General features: G+C 44.3%; 1 protein-coding gene across 5 annotated transcripts in view; it reads right to left on the reverse strand.

Moving 5' to 3' along the window:
• Positions 1 to 17,564, reverse strand: part of fmr1 (fragile X messenger ribonucleoprotein 1) — a 96,385-nt gene that overhangs the window by 16,806 nt on the left and 62,015 nt on the right. For all 5 annotated transcript variants that reach the window (XM_072271051.1, XM_072271054.1, XM_072271055.1 and 2 more), the window contains exons 9-13: positions 12,712 to 12,790; positions 12,515 to 12,624; positions 9,003 to 9,089; positions 2,364 to 2,559; positions 143 to 343 (exon numbers count right to left, since the gene is read on the reverse strand). In XM_072271051.1, coding sequence (XP_072127152.1) covers positions 143 to 343; positions 2,364 to 2,559; positions 9,003 to 9,089; positions 12,515 to 12,624; positions 12,712 to 12,790 — 673 coding nt within the window. The remainder of the gene's footprint in view (positions 1 to 142; positions 344 to 2,363; positions 2,560 to 9,002; positions 9,090 to 12,514; positions 12,625 to 12,711; positions 12,791 to 17,564) is intronic.

The raw sequence follows: 17,564 nt of genomic DNA on the forward strand, positions 1-17,564 counted from the left end.
AGCAGGAATGTACAAGCTTTCTTAGAGGGCACTGGAACTGAACTGCAAACCACAACATGCTCAGCTGTAACAGCATTGTTCTACAAAAAGCCTCTAAATCTTGGAGGCCAAAAAGGATAATGACATATGTGTAGCCATTTACCTGAAACCGCTGACAGATTTTTGTTACTTCCACGACCACGACCTCCCCCACGGCCACGCCCAGGATTGCCACGCCTGCGGCCATCCCCTCGACGTGAATAGGGCTCCCTTTCTTCATCTGTTGGTGCCAGTGACCAGTCACTTAGCTCATCTCTGTGCTCAGATTCTGTCTCAGAGGCATTAGAGGCTTCAGAGTTGTTACCTTAGCAATGAGAAGGGGAAAATATAAATCAGTCAATGGAATTTAAAAGGTGTATTACAGAAAACAAAATAAGCAATTGAAAAAGCAATACTCTATTTCTAAAATAGCATTTGATTCAGATCACTGCTCAGCTTTAAGTGCGACATCTCAACCTTATGAAACAAGTATAATGAGGACACTAAGCATTGTTTAATGTACTTGTTGGCAGATCTTCCCACATTGCTCTAGCTTATCCTAAACGAATACAACACTGTAAATCGTACATCAATATATATCCACATTTCAAAATTCCTCCCACCTATTTTTTTCCCCAAAAGAACTTGATTTCCATCACAACCTGCCAGCACAGAACATAGAATCTCACTGGAGTTTAGAAGAATGATAGGGAAACTCACTGAAACCTATTGAAAATTGAAAGGCTTGTCTGTTGCAGCAGTCTAGGAGAGGAGACAGCGGAGGCAAGTGTAGCACGATGTTCATACTGGGTTGGCGGCTGGCCTCTCCTTTTGGTGCCGCGTTCAAACAGTGGAAGACAAGCTAGATCGTGCCTGTGTGTCTGCGATCTGCTGAGAACTGCTTGTTCTTGCCGATAACACCAATTCACCATCAATTTACAGAACATGTCACTCAGGGACAGGCTATATTTTTTGTGTGACTGTATGTTTACTGCTATCTTATATGTGCTGTATGTGTCTTGTGCTGACTATGAGTTTTGGTACTGTGTTGCATCATGATCCTGGAGGAATGCTGTTTCCTTTCACGGGTATTCATATAGGATTGAATGATAATTAAACTTGAACTTGAACTGCAATTTTTCTCCATTTAGATAAAAGTCTACCTTTTGTTTCTTCTTTCCAAAGTGCAATACCCATTTCCCACATCAGGGTCCATTGCCAGCCTTTCACCCTCTAACCCAACCTACCTATAAATTATGGCACAATCCAAATATCCTCATCACAATCTGCACTCCCATGTTTTTGTGTCAAAGACAAACTTTGATAACTAGCTCTACGCCCTTGCTCAAATTGGATTAACTTTATTTCTTACATCCTTCACATACATGAGTAAAAATCTTTACATTACATCTCTAACTGCAATTTATAGTAATTTGTATGTACTAAAGGACAGTCAACATGGCATAGAAATACAATTGTATCAGCGTAAATTATGCCTGATGGCCTGGTGGAAGATGCTGTCCTGAAGCCTGTTGGTTCTGTTTTTATGCTGCAGTACCGATTCCCAGATGGTAGCAGCTGGAACAGTTTGTGGTTGGGGTAACTCAGGTCCCCAGTGATCCTTCGGGCCCTTTTTACACACCTATGTCCTGAATAGTGGGAATTTCACATCTGCAGATGCGCTGGGCTGTCTGCACTATTCTCTGCAGAGTACTGTGACTGAGGTACAGTTCCCATACCAGGCAGTGATGCAGCTAGTTGGGATGCTCTCAATTGTGCCCCTATAGAAAGTTCTTACGATCTGGGAGCTCCACACCAAACTTCTTCAACCATCTGAGGTGAAGGAGGCACTGTTCTGCCTTTTTCACTAAACAGCCGGTATGTACAGGCCACGTGAGATCCTCTGATGTGTATGCCGAGGACCTTAAAGCTGCTCACCCTCTCAACACCAGATCCAATGATGTCAATAGGGATTAGCCTGTCTCCATTCCTCCTGTGTTTTTGCAACATTGAGGGAGATGTTGTTTTCTTGACACCATTGTGTCAGGGTGATGACTTCTTCTCTGTAGGCTGCCTTGTTATTAATTGAGATAAGGCGAACCAATGTAGTATCATCAGCAAAATTAATTAGCAGATTGGAGCTGTGGGTAGTAGATCAAAATATTCAAGAGATATTACCATTTACCTAAGAATTTAAAAAAATTACTTCAAAAACTTCCAATCAACTTGTTAAAAATTGAAAAAGCAAATTCGATAGCAATAAATCTCAATTACAAATATTTCAACAGACTTGAAACAAAATGATTTTTGTCTGTAACTGGGTGTGGGTTAAGTTAAGAATATACCTGATGCATATCCTGGGCCTCGCCTGCCACGCCCTCGACTTCCATAAGGTCTGCCCCCGCGCAAGTAACTTGTGCTCTCATCAGCTGAATAGCCTCTTTCTTTATCAGAGCGGTTTGCAGGGGTCCTCAAACCTGCACCCATCTGCCGAAGTTGCTCATCTATTTGTAAACGTTCCATCCGGAGCTGGTCAACTTCCTGTGCACAAGAAGCACACAGGCTTTCAAAATTGCTAGATTCGTCATAATATTTATAAAAGAGGATCTGCAGAAAGTTTGCAAACTTCCTTTACCTAAAATTTAATGCAACTAATAGTTAAAACAACTCCACCATGGACAGTCCCAACACTTCTGCAAAAGCAGGGTTAGGCATTGGGCTAGCAACCTTATACAGTAAAAAGCCAGAGCTACAGAAACACGAAAAGAAGCTCCAAAGACCTCATCCCTGGGAGAGGAAAAATCATTGCCTAGAACATAGAGACGGATGACACCAGGGTGGCCCTGGACAGGGGGCTGGCGAGCTGCTGTAGGCTGCCTATGCCCTAGTAGGAATGATGCACTTAAGAAGAAAATTAATTAAAGTCATATGATTTTGTTTTGGTGAGTGGGGTATGAATTAAGGAGAAATACATCCAGTTACACTCTGGTCAAATGCTAAGAATAGTACCATTCTCTAAAAACAGATCATTCATCCAATGCAGCTCCTTGTGTTGGGAACATTACAAATCCTATCCTAAAGACTGACACTCATGGAAACAGTCAAGATGACAGATAATGAAATTCCTTCAGCTGATGTGCACGCAGCAAGCACCACAAAGGGCACCAGAAGCAATAAAAAAAACCCCTTTTGTCCTTTCATCTACCTGACCATGGTTGCTTGATTACATTTTTGACAACACCCTCAACATACCATCCAAACATTATAGATAAAAAGTACATCCAGTATTTTATTTCACCTTTCAGCATTCCTTTTGACATTTCTGTACTTATAGCTCCTACACAAATACAGTAGAATGCAAAAGTTTGGGCATCCCTGGCCAAAATTTCTGTTACTGTGAATAGCTAAGCGAGTAAAAGATAACCTGATTTCCAAAAGGCATAAAGTTAAAGATGACATATTTCTTTAATATTTTAAGAAAAAACTTTTTTATTTCCATCTTTTACAGTTTCAAAATAACAAAAAAGGAAAAGGGCCCGAAGCAAAAGTTTGGGCACCCTGCATGGCAGTACAGGTCCATAATCCCTTATCCGAAATCCTTGGGGCCAGTTGCATTTCGGAATTCAGAATTTTTCAGAATTTCAGACCCCCCTCCACCACCAAAAAACACGTATGCTCAAGTCTCTTACTTAACTTGTTTCAGTGTGGTGGACTTTAGGACCCGGCGGCACACCAAACCTACGCACATCCTCCCATATACTTTAAATCATCTCTAGATTACTAATAATACCTAATACAATGTAAATGCTATGTAAATAGTTGTTATACTGTATTGTTTGGGAAATAATGACACGAAAAAAATTTATTTCCAACAATTTTTTGGATTTCAGAATTTCGGATAAAGGAATGTGCGCCTGTACTTAGTAACACCCCCTTTGGCAAGTATCACAGCTTGTAAACTCTTTTTGTAGCCAGCTAAGAGTCTTTCAATTCTTGTTTGGGGGATTTTCACCCATTCTTCCTTGCAAAAGGCTTCTAGTTCTGTGAGATTCTTGGGCCGTCTTGCATGCACTGCTCTTTTGAGGTCTATCCACAGATTCTCGATGATGTTTAGGTCAGGGGACTGTGAGGGCCATGGCAAAACCTTCAGCTTGAGCCTCTTGAGGTAGTCCATTGTGGATTTTGAGGTGTCTTTAGGTTCATTATCCTGTTGTAGAAGCCATCCTCTTTTCACCTTCAGCTTTTTTACAGACGGTGTGATGTTTGCTTCCAGAATTTGCTGGTATTTAATTGAATTCATTCTTCCCTCTACCAGTAAATGTTCCCCGTGCCACTGGCTGCAACATAAGCCCAAAGCATGATCGATCCACCCCTGTGCTTAACAGTTGGAGAGGGGCCCTCTTCATGAAATTCTGCACCCTTTTTTCTCCAAACTGTTCTATTGTGGCCAAAAGGTTCTATTTTAACTTCATCAGTCCACAAGACTTGTTTCCAAAATGCATCAGGCTTGTTCAGATGTTCCTTTGAACCTTTTGAATGGAACTTTTTGAATAGAATTGGTAGAGGGAAGAATAAATTCAATTATTCAATTAAGGCACAAGCTGAAGGTTTAGCCATGGCCCTCACAGTCCCCCAACCTAAACATCATCGAGAATCTGTGGATAGACCTCAAAAGAGTAGTGCACGCAAGATGGCCCAAGATTCTCACAGAACTAGAAGCCTTTTGCAAGGAAAAATGGGCGAAGATCCCCCAAACAAGAACTGAAAGACTCTTAGCTGGCCACAAAAAGTGTTTACAAGCTGTGATACTTGCCAAAGGGGGTGTTACTAAGTACTGCCATGCAGGGTGCCCAAACTTTTGCTTTGGGTCCTTTTCCTTTTTTGTTATTTTGAAACTGTAAAAGATGGAAATAAAAAAGTAATCTTGCTTAACATATTAAAGGAATGTGTCATCTTTAACTTTATGCCTTTTGGAAATCCGGTCCTCTTTTACTCGCTTAGCTATTTACAGTAACAGAAATTTTGACCGGGGTGCCCAAACCTTTGCATGTCACTGTATATAAATCAAAGAAGGAGTATGCCATTTTGCCTCATCACTTCAACAAGTTCTTAGTTGATCTTCTGTCTCAAATACCTCTTTTGTGCACCATTCCCCAAATCTCTTGATTTCTTTTGTACTGAGAAATTTATCGACCTCAAGTTTGAGCCCCCAAAGCCCTTTGGGGCAAAGAATCCCAAGGATTCCTCTGGACTTCAGTTAACTACATTAAAACCTGGTTGGTAATTTAGTTCCAAGCCTTTTTGCCCTCCTCTCCTCACTCACCCATCACACTCACTGCAATTTCTCTGCACTTGAAAACTTGACTTGTCTACATTAATTCCCAAATCTGATAAAATGAAATCAATCAGAAACATTTACTGAATCTCTCTCTGCAGATACTCCCTGGTTTGTGAATATTCCGAGCTTTTTCCATGTTTATGTCATTAGGAGAAACATTTGTAATACACACACATTATATTGTCACTGACGCTTTTCTTTTCAAGCAAAAGCTAATTGCAAAAAAAGTTCTAATTTCAGGCAATTCAGTTTAGTAGATGAGGAAAAAAATCAGTAACACATGGCAGATGAGTCATCGACGATGAATGTGCCATGTAAGAATACATATTCCACCATCCAACCATTGGCCAAAATCTTTTACTACTACACCACTGTTGCATAGAAGTTTTATATTTTACACAAGTTTGTAATTTTGCATCATTCTAATGTCACTCTCTGGTTGTAGATTACAAACAGGGCTAAAAGTAAAGAAAATCAGGAACAACAGCATATTTCTCACACCTCAGGCAGCGCAGTTTATTATAAAAAATTGTAAGATACTTTAGTAAGATTTTTTAAAAAATCACAAAATTATAATTGGTACAACACAGAAGGACAGGGATGTTGAAAATTGTTGAAATTACAGGGGCCCTGGCAGATACATTTAAAATGTCGGTGTCTACGGGTGAGGTGCCGGAGGATTGGAGAATGGCTCATGTTGTCCTGTTGTTTAAAAAAGGATCGAAAAGTAATCCGGGAAATTATAGGCCGATAAGTTTGACGTCGGTGGTGGGTAAATTATTGGAGAGAGTACTAAGAGACAGAATCTACAAGCATTTGGACAGACTGGGACTTATTAGGGAGAGTCAACATGGCTTTGTGCGTGGTAGGTCATGTTTGACCAATCTATTGGGAGTTTTTCAAGGAGGTTACCAGGAAAGTGGATGAAGGGAAGGCAGTGGATGTTGTCTACATGGACTTCAGTAAGGCCTTTGACAAGGTCCCGCATGGGAGGTTAGTTAGGAAAATTCAGTCACTAGGTATGCATGCAGAGGTGGTAAATTGGATTAGACATTTCAATGGAAGAAGCCAAAGAGTGGTAGTAGAGAATTGCCTCTCAGAGTGGAGGCCTGTGACTAGTGGTGTGCCACAGGGATCAGTGCTGGGTCCATTGTTATTGGTCATCTATATCAATGATCTGGATGATAATGTGGTAAATTGGATCAGCAAACTTGCTGATGATACAAAGATTGGAGGTGTAGTGGACAGTGAGGAAGGTTTTCAAAGCTTGCAGAGGGACTTGGACCAGCTGGAAAAATGGCAGATGGAGTTTAATACAGACAAGTGTGAGGTATTGCACTTTGGAAGGACAAACCAAGGTAGAACATACGGGGTAAATGGTAAGGCACTAAGGAGTACATTAGAACAGAGGGATCTGGGAATACAGGTACAAAATTCTCTAAAAGTGGCGTCACAGGTAGATAAGGTCGTAAAGAGAGCTTTTGGTACATTGGCCTTTATTATTCAAAGTATTGAGTACAAGAGCTAGAATGTTATGATGAGGTTGTATAAGGCGTTGGTGAGACCGAATCTCGAGTATTATGTTCAGTTTTGGTCACCAAATTACAGGAGGGATATTAATAAGGTTGAAAGAGTGCAGAGAAAGTTTACAAGGATGTTGCCGGGACTTGAGAAACTCAGTTACAGAGAAAGGTTGAATAGGTTAGGACTTTACTCCCTGGGGCGTAGAAGAATGAGGGGAGATTTGATAGAGGTATATAACATTATGATGGGTATAGATAGCGTGAATGCAAGCAGGCTTTTTCCACTGAGGCAAGGGGAGAAAAAAACCAGAGGACATGGGTTAAGGGTGAGGGGGGGAAAGTTTAAAGGGAATATTGGGGGGGGGGGCTTCTTCACACAGAGAGTGGTGGGAGTGTGTAATGAGCTGCCAGACGAGGTGGTAAATGCGGTCTTTTTTAACATTTAAGAATAAATTTGACAGATACATGGATGGGAGGTGTATGGAGGGATATGGTCCGTGTGCAGGTCAGTGGGACTAGGCAGAAAATGGTTCGGCACAGCCAAGAAGGGCCAAAAGGCCCGTTTCTGTGCTGTAGTTTTTTCTATGGTTTCCATGGACCTCACACATCAGTAGTGAGAGGACAGTAAGTAGTAAGACACTAGAAGGTTGGCTTTGGGGTGGGGGTGGGCTTAGTGGATGTAATACTGAGGTTTTAATGCTGAAGTGCTCACACCACACTTGGAGTATTGTGAGCAGTTTTGGGCCCATTATTGATGAAAGCATGTGCGGGCATTGGACAGGATCCAGAAGAGGTTCACGAGAATGATTCCAGGAATGAAAGAGATAACATATGAGGAGCGTTTGACAGCTATAGCCTGTACCTACTGGAATTTAGAAGAATGAGGGGATTTATCATTGAAACCTAGTGAACACTGACAGGCCTAGAACGTAAAAGTTTGAAGGGAGGGCCAGCTGGTGGCGCAATGACATCGGCGCCGGACCCAGGAGCGGAGGTTCCCCGGTTCGAAACTAGTCGGGTCCGCTCCCGAGTACGCCTTCCATGCGTGCCGGGTTGAGTGTCGAGATCGCAATTTGACCTCGTAAAATAAAGGGAAAAATACTCTGAAAATGTCTGTGTGAGGAGTGGCGCACCATCACAGACGGATGAACGCATACTCACAGATGTGCACGCACGCACATGCGGAGACTCGCATGCACACAGGCACACGCCAAAAAAAAGAATGAAGGGAGATTTAATAGAGGTATACAAAATTATGAGGGGTATAGATAGGGTAAGTGCAAATAGGCTTTTTCCCCCACAGTGGTTGGGTGAGACAAGAACAGCAGGTTATGGGTTCAGGGTAAAAGGTGAAATGTTTAAGGGGAACATGACGGGTATCTTCTTTACTTAGAGGGTGCCGAGAGTGTGGAATGAACTGCCAGCACAAGTGGTGGAGGCTGCATAGATTTCAATATTTAAGAGTAACTTGGATGAGTACATGGATGGGAGGGGTATGGAGGGCTAAGATCTGGGTGCAAGTTCATGGGCTTTAGGCAGATTAATGGTTTGGCATTGACTAGGTGGGCTGAAAGGCCTGTTTCTGTCCTATGGTGTTCTATGACTCTATGACCCTCTGCCAAATTTCTGAATGGATAATGAACCCATGAACACCCCCACTATTTTTACTCTTGTTTTGGGAAGGCTTATTTAGTTTTTAAATATATATTTCTTATTGTAATTTATGGTATATTTTAATGTGTTGCACTGTACTGCTGCCGTAAAAAACAAATTTCATGACAAATTTCTGTGAGAATAAATCTGATTCTAATTTTGTAAATGCTGCCTCCGCTAGCGGCGACCACAACCTGCAAGACTGAATGGGAAGCAAATTCAACTCTAACATATGCATACCAGGATTAAAAAAGAAAAAGGTACAAAAGTCCTCGAGCAAAGTCCTGGAATGAAACCTAGCTGGCTAGGGAAAGGAGCTGTTCACATTTCAGGACATTATAATCATGAAAGCCCATTCTCCATTAAGAATCAATACCCGAAATAGAAAAGCCATTAGACACAAAGTAGTTACAAGGAAATTAAAATAACTAACAGCTAACTAGTATAACAAGAGGAAGTTCAGCTCTTACCTTTAAGTAATTTAGATGGTAGTCTAATAGAACACGAGCATTGCTTATGCTTTCCTTTGTTCCAACAAACACAAAAGGAACCATGCCCTGTAAATGATCATTGAAATATTAACACCCTTAATATAAACAATCTCACAAATTAAAACTTTTTCATTGGCACAACTCAGTTTGTAACATTTCAATATACTACCCTAGTAATACTTGGTTTATATTTTGTAAGATCAAATATAAATTGTATTCAAGAAGCCAAGAGTCCATAGAGAACAAGGGTTAACATATTGGCAACATCTGAACACAATGGTGAATCTGGTGAGCCAGGAAATTAACTTCCTTATCTTATGAAATTTCTGGAGATTTAGTCAGAGTCATTAAGTTCTGCAGAATTCTATCCTGTTCCACCAAACATGCATCAACCTTTGTCCTCAGGAAGTCTAGCAGTGGGCTATTTTGGTAGTAGCCCTTGAGCATTCCATTCTATTTTTAGAATAGATGGATAGTTTGGAAGAACTTTTATTTTAAAAAGTCAAGACTGATCCATAGAACTAAGGTCTATTGTTAAAACTGAGACATTTTCATCCTTCGCAGTCAATGGAAAGAAAACTCTAAGTTCACCTTAAGATGTTGATAAAGTCATTTATGCAAAGTTATGGCTAATAATGCTCACTATCATCGTGGGCGATCAAGATCTATGACCAAGATTGGTCTTAGCAAATTCTACAGAACTGGTTTGCCATTGCCTTCTTCTGGACAGTGTCTTACAATATGGATGACCCCATGCATCATGAATACTCTTCAGAGTTTGTCTGCATAGCATCAGTGGTCACATAACCAAGACCTGTGATATCCACCACCTGCTCCCAAAGCTTCCTGTGACCCTGACTGGGAGGTGGGGAGGTGTGTACTAAGCAGGTGCTACACCTTACCCAAGGGTGACCTACAAGCTTGTGAAAGGTAGGAACACCTTACACCTTCTTTGGTAGAGATGCATCTCCACCCACCGCCATCCATAGAATTAAATAGTTTTGACTGAAGCTGAAATTGAAGATGCAAAAATTCTTCAGTTGGGCAAATAACTTGAAATGGACAATATAAGAGATGCCGAAATCCTGAAAAATGGATTTAAAAAAATAAGAGAATTATAGGATTGGGGAGATAACAAAAACTAAAAGAGTGGAGCTATGAAGGGGTTTGTAAACAACACTGAAATAGGTGTTTTTTTCCAACTAGAACTCAATGCATGTTAGCAAGCACAAGGATCATGGGCAAACCTGATGAGTTTGGCCATTATTAAAAGGAAATTGCAGTACAAGAGTGGGAAGCCTTGAAAGAACTGTTCAGGGTATTGGTGGGACCGTACCTAAATACTGTGTACAGTTTTGGTCTCTTTCTTAAGAGATATATATTTCCATTAGAGGCAGTTCAAAGAAGATTCACTAAGTTGATTCCTACAATTGACTGGCTACCTTGAGGACATAGTGAGTCTACACTTACTGGAGCTGGAAGAATGAGAAGCATGGGTTCTGAAGGGGTTGACAGGAAAGATGCTGATAGGATGTTTCCCCTCATGGGAACACAGAACCTTTGGACAGTTTCACAATAAGGGGTTATCTACTTGAAAGAGGAGGAGGGGTTGTGAACCTTTGAAATGAACTACTCCAGAAAGCTGTGGAAGATGAATCGTAGGGCAGTTGAAGGTGAAAGTGAACTTGCAGTAAAGTGGAGCAAATCAAAGCAAAGTGGAGTAATCAAAGATTAGATGAGTTAAGATCTATCACAATGATGAAGCAGTTTTGAAGGACCAGTTTTTCTTTCCTCCTTCTTTTGGTCTTTTCAAACGTACAAATGAGTTTTGAATGATGGAAGGGAAAAACGCTGCAGGAATTGTAAATCTGAAACATCAGAAAATGTTGACGATAGCAAAAATAGCTAACGTTTCAGGAGTGTGATTATTTATCACAACGAGAAGAAATTCTGTATGAACTTTGCATACAAGTGTCCTGCTGAAGGGTCTCGGTCCAAAACGTCGACTGTACTCTTTACCATATGTGCTGTCTGGCCTGCTGAGTTCCTTCAGCATTTTGCGTGTTGTTTGCATATAAGAATTCAATCAGGAAGGTATAGAAACACCAATGCCCTTGAATGGAAAAGCCTACAAAAAAGTAGTGCATATGGCCCAGTCCATCACAGGTAAAACCCTTCCCATCACTGAGCATATCTACAAGGAGCCATATATCGCAGGAAAGCAACATCTATCAAGATCATGTTCTCTTCTCATTGCTGCTACCAGGATGGTGGTACAGGAGCCTCATTACCCACACCACCAGGTGCAGAAACAGTTATTATCCTTCAACCATTCCCTCTCGAACCAGAGGGAATAACGTCACTCGACTTCACTCTCACCATCAATGAACTGATGAACTGTTCTCATTAACTATGGAGTCACTTTCCTGCACTCTTCATCTCATGTTCTTCATATGTATTTATTATATATTTATTATTGTTACTTATTGTTACTTCTTTCTTTCTTTTTGTATTTGCACAGTTAGTTGTCCACCCCGTTAGTTGCGGTCTTTCATTGATTCAATTGTATTTCTTGTATATACTGTGAATGCCTGCACAAAAATCTCAAAGTTGCATATGGTGACATGCAAGTACTTTGCTTTTAACGTAGAAAAGTGAAGTCAGAAGAGGAAAAAAAAAAGATTGCAAAATGAGACTTCCAGCAAAGGTGAACAAAGGCAGATAGGTAATAAGGAAAAGTGTATTCTTGGTAATGACACGGGTGTGAGTGAAGCTTCTCTAAGGGGCAAATACAACCCCAAGATTGGAAACAGTGATGGCTACCTGCTTCAACAATCTTTATTCGATAGTAGGCAAAAAGTGTTAACAAAACTTGTTAATCACAAGGAGTGGAGTGTGGGGCTTAGATTACTTCACGGGATTTAGCAGGAAATAATGTTGGGGTTGACTCATTTAGGAGAAGGAAGACTCTGATCACAAACCTCTGCTGTCTTGCAGCTATACCCACTCACAGAGAAGGCTTCAGGAGAAAAGCCAGACGAAAAATCCAGAGCGCGAGCTCCTAAGGTGATCCTACACTGAATTCAACACTGACTGACAACTTCTGCAACGTGTTGGTGCCAAATTGTATCGGTCTCTGCTGTTCCTTTGGATTCATCAGCTGTGTGGAGAGGGGAAGCCTGCTGAAATGACAACAGCTTACTTTCCATATTGTATTGCCCTGGGTTGCAGACATAGCTAGGATACAACATCCATGGTCGATCCCATCCAATGGAGGTCCCATGTTACGAGTTGAGGGACAAAAGTGGTAAAACATTTGGCACAGAGCAATGGGAAGTATGGAGAACAAGGGGATGGGGAAAATATACCTGCTGTCTAGTTGCTAGAAGTCACAAGTACAGGATGATGTATTTGAAACAGTGTCACTTACATACTTCTGTTACATTTTTTGCAAAAACAAGTTGCAGCATCACTACGCATTGAGCACATACCTCTTCCCTCGGAATCTTCTTATCACCATCTCCTTCAATTCTCACTCGGACAACTCCCGATTTGTCCACAATTTCTTGTATGAGTTTTCCATTTTTGCCTATTACTTTTCCTAGACAAAAAATGTATCGATATTGATAGCAATCAAACTCAGATGTAACAAGCTTAATAAACTACAAGTTGTAAATGACAGACTCACCTACAAGGTTCCTTGGAACTTGCACGGAATCTTCTGTAAACTCGAGATAATTCCTGGCCTGCTTGACTGCCTCCTGGTCCTATAAATCAGATTGATATTAAAGGAAGAATGTCGCCTAGAGAGAACATTAATTTCAACTAAATTAATGATATTGTTACCATTTCTGTATAAAGTTAAGCTGCAATTCTACTTGATTTGGATTTACTTGGCATTTTTCTTCCTTCTCTACTGAAAGATTCTTAAAATGATCACACCATGGATGGCAGCCTGTGGAGAACATGCCTGGTCTCTGTGAGAGACCGTAAGACATAGGATCAGAACTAGGCCATTTGGCCCACTGAATCTCCTTTGCCATTCAATCATGGTTGATCTTTTTCTCCCCCACTCAGCCCCATTCCCCGGCCTTCTCCCTGTAAGCTTTGATGTCATTGCCAATTAAGAACCTATCAATATGGGCCCTCTTGTCCCAGACTCTCCCACCATGGGAAACATCCCTTCCACATCTACTCTGTCTAGGCCTTTCAACATTCAAATGGTTTCAATGGGATCTCCCCGTCCCCCACCTTTAAATTTCAGTGAGTACAGGCCCAGAGCAATCATACGTTCCTCACATGATAACCTTTTCATTCCCGGAATCATCCTTCTGAACCTTCTCCAATGCCAGCACATATTTTCTTCGAGGAGGTGCCCAAAACTGTTCACAATACTCAAAGTGAGGCCTTTCCAGTGCCTTATAAAGCCTCAGCATCACATCCCTGCTCTGATATTCTAAACCTCTTGAAATGAATGCTAACATTGCATTTGCCTGCCTCACCACCGCAAGCTAACCTTTAGGTTGTTCTGCACAAGGTCTCCACATCCTTTGCACCTCAGACTTTTGGATTCCCCTCCCCCCCACACCTTTAGAAAATAGTCTGCACATTTATTTCTTCTACTGAAGTGCATGACCACACATTTTCAAACATTGTATTTCATTTGTCATTTTCTTGCCCATTTTCCTAATCTGTCTAAATTTTTCTGCAGCCTTTCCGTTTCTTCAACAGTACTTGCCCCTCCACCAATTTTCGTATCATCTGCAAACTCTGCAACAGAGCCATCTTTTCAATCATCTAAATCATTGATACACAACATAAAAAGCACTCGCAACACCGTGTCCCATGGAACACAACTAATCACCGACAGCTAACCAGAAAAGGATCCTTTTATTCCCACTCGAGAGCAATCTAGTGATCTCATTCCCCATTGCCCTGAATTACTTTCATCCATTCCTTAAACATCCAACTGTGACTTGATGGCAACAGATGAATTGGCATTTACCAGCCTCACAGGGTGTGAACTGCACTTTGCAATTAGCCACTACATGAATATTCCTACCTCCCTGCAATTTTTCTCAACCTTTATTCCAAATGAAATCACTCACTATACAAGTCATCCAGACCCTTGATTCTAAAACACTTTCATCAAATCATCCTTCATCTTCTTCGCTATCAGAACAGTTCTAGCTTCTTCCATTTAATCCATGTAACTGAACTCCCTGATGCCCAGAACCATTTTACTACATCTTGTGGTTATTCCTCCAGCTGTGGCAGCCCGCACATGCGGGACTCGAACCGCCATCGGGAACCGCGGGCAGACTCGCGTTTGGAACTACCCGCTTGGGGCGGACCTTCCGGGGACAGTCTGACGTCACGTCCGATTTTGAATCAGTAAAGGCATTCTGAGTTCAGCTCTCTCTGCCTCCGTGTGTTTCTTTAGTAGTGCGTTTGTGCGTGGCTACATTGGTGGCCCCGATGTTCCAGATGGCATCTGGAGCCGGCAACTCAGCGACCAGCCATGAGTTCGAGCAACTCGCACAGTGCGTTCTCTCCGAAGCTCCCAACTTTCTGGGCCACTCAGCCCCACGTTTGGTTCGAGAAGGCTGAGGCCCAGTTCAATATCAAAGAATCAAAGACATTACAGCCGACGCCACGTGGTACCACTACGTGGTCAGCACCACTAAGCTTAAGGCGCTCCTGATCCGTACCTTCAGACTCTCCTGCCACGACCAGGCTGCGCGGCTCCTACACGTGGACGGCCTGGGCGACCGCACGCCATCCCAGCTCATGAATGATATGCTGGCGCTCATGGACGGCCATAAGCCGTGCCTTTTATTTGAACAGTTGTTCCTCGAGCAAATGCCAGAGGACATTCGCCTCCTCCTCGTGAGTGAGGATTTCAGCGACCCACGCAAGGTCGCAGCTAAAGCAGACGTCCTTTGGCAGAGCAAGCAACGTGGAGCAGCCTCCACTGGCCTAGCCACGATCGCGCGCCCCAAAGCCCAGGCCCCGCAACCGAAGCCGTTGAGACCCACGGGGGAGAAAGACGAAAGTTCGGAACAATGGTGTTTCTATCACCAAAGATGGGGTGCCGCTGCCGTCCCCATGTGCCTTTCCAGGAAACACTGGGGCCAGCCGTCACTAATGGCTACGATGGTTGGCCACCGAGACAGCCTCCTGTACCTCTGGGACCCCCACTCCGGGCGGCACTTTCTGGTAGACACTGGGGCCGAAGTCAGCGTACTCCCCCCCTCAAACATGGACACTCGTAATGCGGTCCCAGGCCCCGAACTCACTGCTGCAAATGGCACCAGTATTCGGACGTACGGCCCGCAAACTATCTCACTGCGTTTTGGGTTCAGCCGTTTCACTTGGACTTTCACGTTGGCAGCGGTGTCACAGCCACTACTAGGGGCAGATTTCCTACAAGCCAACTGCCTCCTGGTCGACCTAAAAGGCCGGCGTTTGGTCCACGCCAAGACATTCCAGACTTTCCAGCTCGGAGAAGCCAAGCTACCGGACCTCTACCCGGATTCAGTGACCCTCTTGGGTAATGAATTCGCCAGGGTGTTGGCAGAAGTCCCCTCCATAGTCACCCCACAGTTCTCCACGGCCAACCCCAAGCACGGCGTGCAGCACAACCCCACGCAAGGACCGCCACTGCACGCCCGAGCTCGCAGGCTCCCACCTGACAAGCTCCACCTCGCCAAGGAGGAGTCCCGTAAGATGGAAGAGATGGGAATTGTACGCCGCTCAGACAGCCCGTGGGCATCCCCGCTGCACATGGTGCCCAAGTCCGCAGGAGAATAGAGGCCCTGCAGAGACTACAGAAGGCTCAACGACGCCACAACCGCCAACAGATACCCGGTACCCCACATCCAGGACTTCACAGTGAACCTGCACGGAGCGACCATCTTCTCGAAAATCGACCTGGTCAGGGGATACCATCAGATCCCAGTGCACCCTGACAATGTGCCCAAGACAGCCCTCACCACCCCGTTCGGCTTGTTCGAATTCCTGAGGATGCCTTTCGGTCTCAAGAATGCAGCCCAAACTTTCCAAAGACTCATGGACTCAGTGGGACGCGGCCTGGATTTCGTTTTCATTTACTTGGATGATATCCTGGTGGCCAGCTGTTCGCACCAAGAGCACGTGGCACATTTGTGCCAGCTCTGTCAACGCTTGAGCGACCACAGACTGGCAATCAATCTGGCGAAGTGCCAGTTCGGGCTGCCGGAGATCAACTGCTTGGGCCACAGAGTCAACCGACATGGCGCAGTTCCCCTACCAGACAAGGTCCAGGCCATCTGCCAGTTCCCCAAGCCCAGCACGGTCAAGGGCCTGCAGGAGTTCCTAGGGATGGTCAACTTTTATCATCGGTTCATGCCGGCGGCGGCACGCATCATGAGACCCTTGTTCAGCCTGATGGCTGGCAAGGCCAAAGGAGTGGCATGGGACACGGAGTCCACGGAAGCATTCGAGCAGGCCAAGGAGGCACTGGCAAGGGTGGCGCTCCTAGTGCACCCGAGAATCCATGTACCCACGGCACTCACAGTCGACGCTTCCGACACGGCAGTCAGCGGAGTCCTGCAGCAGCTCGTCGAGGACCAGTGACAACCACTTGCTTTCTTCAGCCGGCACCTACGGCCACCAGTGGTGAAGTACAGCACTTTCGACAAAGAGTTGCTAGCACTCTACCTGGCTGTCCGGCATTTCCGGTACTTCCTCGAGGGAAGGGAGTTCACCGTGTATAAGGACCACAAGCCCCTCACCTTCACACTGGCCAAGGTATCGAACCCATGGTCGGCTCGGCAGCAGAGGCACCTGTCCTTTATTTCAGAATTCACCACGGACATCCGCCACATCGCAGGGAAGAACAACGTCGTCACCAACACACTGTCTCGCCCCTGCCTCCACTCAGTAGGCATAACGTCCTCAGGAACAGACTACGCAGCACTGGCGGAAGCACAACGGTTGGACACCCGAGATCCCGGCTTACCGCACCGCCGTTTCGGGGCTCCAGTTGGAGGACGGCTCCGTCGGCTTGGCAGCAGATCGACTCCAGTGTGACGTGTCTACTGACAAACCCCGACTCGTGGTACCAGCAGCATGGAGGCGCCGGGTGTTCGACATGCTGCACGACCTGGCCTACTCATCCATCAAGCTGGTAACGGACAGATTCGTCTGGTATGGTTTGCGCAAACAGGTCGGACACTGGGCCAGGACCTGTGTACACTGCCAGACAGCCGAAGTCCAGCGGCCCGTGAAGGCTCCCCTCCAGCAGTTCCAGCCGACGCACAGGAGGTTCCAACATATCCACGTGGACATCGTTGGCCCCCTGCTAGTCTCCCGGGGCGCCAGGTATATCTTTACTATGGTAGACAGGTTCACCAGATGGCCGGAAGCCATACCGCTCTCAGACACGTCCAGAGTCCTGCGCCAGGACGCTCATTGCAAACTGGATCGCCAGGTTCGGCCTCCCAACTAACATCACCTCCGACAGAGGGGCATAGTTCTCGTCTGGTTTGTGGGCAGCAC

The sequence above is a fragment of the Mobula birostris genome, chromosome 10 (genome assembly GCF_030028105.1).
Source record: "Mobula birostris isolate sMobBir1 chromosome 10, sMobBir1.hap1, whole genome shotgun sequence".
Taxonomy (NCBI): domain Eukaryota; kingdom Metazoa; phylum Chordata; class Chondrichthyes; order Myliobatiformes; family Myliobatidae; genus Mobula; species Mobula birostris.